Here is a 5,696-nt window from a genome sequence, read left to right as displayed (position 1 = left end):
GCCGGTAGTGCAGTTTGCTTCCAACATCGTATGGTTGGGACACGAAACTTCCAGAAACGCCGCCGCCCCCAAACTCCGCTGCAACCGCGCCTCCTAATTAGTTTATGCACAGTGGCACCAATGACCATGACTCTGGCATTCATGGGCATAAAAGAGAAAACAGCATCTGATAATTCTTATCTTGGCTGCATTGGCGAGATATACATCCATGCCTTGGTGCATCTCCAACGCTTCTGATTTCTTCGACAGGCAGATGCTAGATGCGGCCATTGTATAGTCTAAATATCCTAGCCCAAAGGATCTGAAAATCGCATGGGAACGCAGTACCGAAGGGAATCCGTCTGTCATTGCTGGTTGAGAGCAAGCACCCACAAGCGAATTTGCTTCTCCTGGGTTTAAACGGATTCGTTGTAGATAGCGTTCCGAAGCAGCGTGTCAAACCCTATTGACGATACCGATTTAAGATTCATTATGTATTTGAAACTGTCCAACCCCTCAGTCAATGGGCAAGAAGAGGGGGGAGAATTGAAATGAAACAGATCTTAGATCCTGAAAACGAGAAGAGAAAGACATATTTATTATTAATTAACGGCGAGAAGTTACCGTCTCCTCAACTGTTTTTCGTCAAGGAACTTACGAGATCCGAATTCCATAGCCTTCGTCTGCTTCGATCAAAAGAAAAGCATAGGGACCAGTAAACCTTAGCCAAATTGTCGCTGAACCGTCCTCAGTAATGGTCCGGGAAATACAAGACCTATGCTGCTGATTTTTCCCTTCTTCAACTAACCAAAGTTGTCCTTGCAGGGGGCTTATTTCATATTGAGACGCATGGTGAAATTTCGAAGGGTTTCCCAGAATAGTTATAAACGAGAAAGCTCTCAGCAATGTTTTTGAGTTCTCACTGCTCTGCTCAAATCCATCGAAGCGTTATACCCGAGCTTGGCCCTTCAAGAAATGCAAGTTTCCTCCCGTCCACTCCGTGGCGCCTTCAAAAAGCCAAGTTGGTTTCCAGGAAGGCACTGGAGGACGGGATATTTCGGGAGATATCTGCCGTCAAGGGGAGCATTGTTGATGGTTTTGTTGACACAACTTGACAATGGATCTTCTGATGTACAGGGAAAATACTCTCCCAGAATGTAAAATCAGGAATTTTAACTATATTGTAAGAGATGGATGGCTTATAACGTCATCGCAACTCCCCGTGTAGCCATTAATTAGCTAGCCGTGCTGGAAGACCGGTAGCCTGGTCAGACGCTAGGTAAACAATAGCAGCAGTGCGAATGACATCAAGTTTCCATCAACGCAATCGCAAATAGAAAATCTATGTACGGAGTAATGTTCCCTCAGAAAATCGCGCGTCAGCACTTGGAGGGGCCATTCCACGTGATTGTACATGGGGTCTTTTTGAGGCGATAGGGCTACACACTAAGTAATCAATAGATATTCAATCTACTCATTCCACTCAGCATCTGAATTAAGATTAGATGTGATGACAATTTGGTTAGATTAGGATTAGATGTCTGAGATTTACAATAAGATCACTGCATCCAAATCATTCAAAGACTGTAGGGGAAATGTGCGAGGTGTGGTTAGTGTATGTAGTTTTAATGGAGGGGTTGATGGTTTATGGTCAAAACCACGCCGAATGTTATTCCGGCCCGAAAAATTAGCCATGTTCAACTTTTTATTAACTGTATGCCCGTTTTTGCAAAATTCAACATTCAGTCTATATAGTAGCATCAGGAGCGTCGCCGCTCTATTTCTATTTAAAATTAATTAAATCAGTTAGTTAAACAAAATTTGATCAATCTCCCTAAGTTCTTGAATTTTCTTTTTAGTGAGGAAAAAAAAAGAAGCGAAATGAGAGGGGTGATAGTGATGATCAACGTCGGGGTTAGGTGGCGTACATTAATCCTAAATCTCAAAATACGATTTCAATACCCCGTTTTGTTCGCGCTTATGACCTTCCGTCGCGATCAAATAGAATTAATCTCCACCCGGCTCCTTGCTGGCAGCTCTCTCCGTTCCCACATTCGCGTTCTGCATCCGAGCCAAACTGGATCCTAGTTAACCTCGCACCAACTCAACCGTCTTTTATACCATCAAAATGGCGGGACTTTCACAAGAAGATCGCAACATTATCAAGAACCATCCTCTAACCAAATCAGTCAATCATTTACAAGGCGTGCTTCAGGAAGCTGAAAAAATCTATGAGTCACGCCTAATTTCCTATGATGGCCCTGTTGATAGCCTTGACCAACTCTATCGGAATGCGATTTCAAAGCTCCTGTCTGCTTTACAGGGAGAGGATGCGGCTTACAAACTTCGCTCACGAATAAGTGATAGAAAATTGGTGTCTGATATAGCACACTTAGTCGAGCGTCTCCAAAAAGTAAAAGAAAACTTCAAGTACAACGACTACCGGTTGCTGGTATGCCTGGTCACCCCAGACAATGAAATCCAGGACATTGATAAATGGAACATCGACATCTGGAAAGCTGTATTTAACCTCATTGACAACATCCCTCGATCAACTCCTCCGACGAGCATCCCACCCTCCTATGACAGCACGCCAGTCAAATCCACCTCATCATCGCAGAAAGGCTCCGAGCAGACGCGTAAGTTGGTGAATCCAAGAATCTTTGAGGAGATATGTGGCTGCACATTTCGAGATGTTGAGGGCTTCTTTGACAAATACTTTGAGGAGAAGGATTGGAGTGACAAAGCAGATACCATCTGTCGACGTGTGTTAGACCCAGACAGTGACAGTAATTGGGCCCAGTTTCCCGATCCTCCTACACAGGACAATGTCCTCGCCTGGTGGTTTCGTCTTCAAGAAGACCTTCTCTCAGAATCACGCAGCACCTACTACACCACAGCAAGCAAAGCGGATCTTACTGGTTCGCAGGCGGAACGGCAAGTCGACCTTCTTTTGCGAGCTAGGGGTGGGAGCCCCTTGCAAAACAAACACGACTGGACAGACTTCCTGGTGGTTGGCGAGCTCAAAAAACCTAAAGAGAAGATCAGGACCAAAGCCACACTGCTGCAGATCAGCTGCTCTGTACGCGAGGTCTTTGCTGCACAGCCCACTCGGCGGTTCGTCCACGCATTCACCGTCTGTGGGACCAAGATGGAGGCGTGGGTGTTCGACCGCGCGGGGCCCTATAGCTCGGTAATCATCGACGTCTACGCGGACTCGAGACAGTTCTTTCAGGTGCTTGTGGGCTACACCATGATGAGCGATGAGGAGCTGGGACTGGACACCTTTATTGCTAGGGATGAATGGGGCAACAAATCAATAACCGTTAAAGAGCCTGGGAACTCAGTGGAAAAGGTGCTGCGGCTGGGTCAAATGCTTTCCTTTCAGCGTGCCATCGTGTGTCGCGGGACAACATGTTTTCTCGCAAACAATGGACAAGTGGAGGGCGTAGCCAAATTCTCGTGGGTGTCGGACAAGCGGCGGCCGGAGGCGGAACTCCTCGAGCTAGCAGGTCAACAAAATGTTCAGGGGGTCGCCAGGATCATTGGCCATAGTACCATCACCAACATCGCCGACATGCGCCGCGACATGACCTTCGACGACAAGCACTATGACTTCAAAAGCGCACCCCCAAGCACAGCCTCCTCGTTTCATCAATCTCAGCCGCTGACCGAGCCCTGTCGCTTAGATATATGTCGAAAATCGTCGTCGAGGAAGCGCAGATCCCCGGATAAGGGGATGCAGGCATCCAAACGATCGCGTTCCACCAATCAGCCATCAAGGGACACCCGGGAGGAAAATGAACTAGCTTTCTCCATTCAGTCGGCGCACAAACCGAGTCTCTTCGACAAGAATGGTGAGGAACCGTACGACAACCGTGTCCTCCGGTGTCTCATGATCTCGCCCGCTGGCCGGCCGATCTATGACTACAGGTCACCGTTGGAGCTTCTCACAGCGCTGCGTGATGCAATAAAGGCGCACCGATCTCTTTACCTGGATGGGAACGTCCTTCATCGGGATATCTCGGAGAACAATATAATAATAACTGATCCAGACAAGGCGGACGGTCACTCGGGCATGCTAATCGATTTGGATCTTGCCAAAGAGGTTGGGAGCGGGAGAAGTGGCGCGCGGCACCAGACTGGCACAATGGAATTCATGGCAATTGAGGTGCTGCTTAATATCGACCATACCTATCGGCATGATCTTGAGTCTTTTTTCTACGTGCTTATCTGGCAGTGCGCCCGTCATGGCTGGGGGAAGGATAATCATCCTAAGGATAGTAAACTTCGTGCCTGGTATACTGGTAACTATGAGGACATTGCAAACGCCAAGCTTGGCCATATGAGCAAAGCTGAAAATATGGGATTTGGATTCATTTTGAGGGAGTTCCCTCCAAAGCTCCGTGGTGTTGTACCGCTCTGCGGGGCCCTACGAGACATACTCTTTCCTTACAATGACAAAGGTCTCATTGTTGGCACTCCCCAAGACCCAATCCGCTTATACGATCCTATTATTAAGGCATATGATGACACGATCGCCCAATTTGAACTCGGAAACCTCACTAGCAATAAATCTGTTTAATGTGCTCTCATAGTTAAAGTAACGTCTTGCCGATTTGCTAAGCTACATAGTTGATTCTTGATAATATTATTTTTCATTTACTTGTTGCTCTGGGTAGTTTATTAAGACCCATCATAAGCGACCTGACCATCATCTAGCTACATGGAATATCAGGGTCCTGGGAGTGACTCCGATCCAGGGCACAACCCAACACCCCATCATTAAATATCGTGGATGATGTCCAATCGGGGGTATGGCACATGGCTCGTACTGGACTTTCCATAGCAATCCATTTACTCCAAGCTGCCAATGTGTCCCTAGCCGTTTCCATGAGCGAGAATTTTGTCGAAATAAGTTGTCCGGGTACTCATGACGGAGGTGTGACGTCGTATAGTTTGCAAAGCTGGGATGACCTTTGTGCGGAGAGGAGAGAAGTTGGAGCGATAGAAGCAAAGTTGGAGGAAGGCTGTCTTTATATGCCTCCAGCCCCCTGATCTACGTTAATGGTCCTTCTTGGAGTGAATGACCGTATCGTCTACGGGATTCGTTAGCTGATGAACTTGAGCAAACTCAGATAAACAGTGCCTACGAGACATTCTTTTCCCGTACGGGGACAGAGGAATTATCGTTGGCACCCCGCAAGACCTGAAGTGTTTATATAATCCTGTTAGGCATATGATGATGCGATCGCCAAAATCAAACCTTGAGTGTGACGAATCGGGCAAATATATCTCTTCACACCAAATATGTAGCTACTCAACAAAACCCTCAAGGACCATTTACACAAGTGCAAAATAGAAATCCGTGTACAGTCAAGTATTTCCAGAATGTTTTTCGACAGAAATGAAAGCGCATGATCAACTCTCTTATGCTACCAATGAGTTATTTGGTCCACCCTCCCGCCAAATCTTTAGAAGATGTAGGTATGTCCGGAGAAGGCTGAGGCAACAGCCTAAAACCTCGCCCATGCCGTTCACTGAAATCTGGAGTGGATTCCTTCTCCACACCGTCATCAGAAATAGGTGGTGGATTACCTGGGCGAGGATGAGCTTTCATCTCGAGTATTTCGGAAGTTGATGCTCGTCATATCCCGTGATAACTGTTGAACTGAGGCATCACTAAGGTAACCCCCAACTGCTCGATCTCCACCCAA

At 46.9% G+C, this 5,696-nt stretch overlaps 1 protein-coding gene across 1 annotated transcript; it reads left to right on the top strand.

Annotated features, from left to right (window-relative positions):
• Positions 1-2,107: 2,107 nt before the first annotated feature.
• Positions 2,108-4,564, top strand: HCAG_02607 (predicted protein; the record flags this gene model as incomplete). Its single annotated transcript, XM_001542386.1, has 2 exons — positions 2,108-2,618; positions 2,673-4,564. 2 exons carry the CDS (start codon positions 2,108-2,110, stop codon positions 4,562-4,564), a joined length of 2,403 nt encoding a protein of 800 aa, XP_001542436.1.
• Between the last annotated feature and the right edge of the window lie 1,132 nt (positions 4,565-5,696).

Source organism: Histoplasma capsulatum, genomic scaffold, assembly GCF_000149585.1.
Source record: "Histoplasma capsulatum NAm1 scaffold_2 genomic scaffold, whole genome shotgun sequence".
NCBI lineage: Eukaryota > Fungi > Ascomycota > Eurotiomycetes > Onygenales > Ajellomycetaceae > Histoplasma > Histoplasma mississippiense.
Note: the sequence above shows the minus strand (reverse complement) of the source record. Positions and strands in the feature narration are given on the sequence as shown.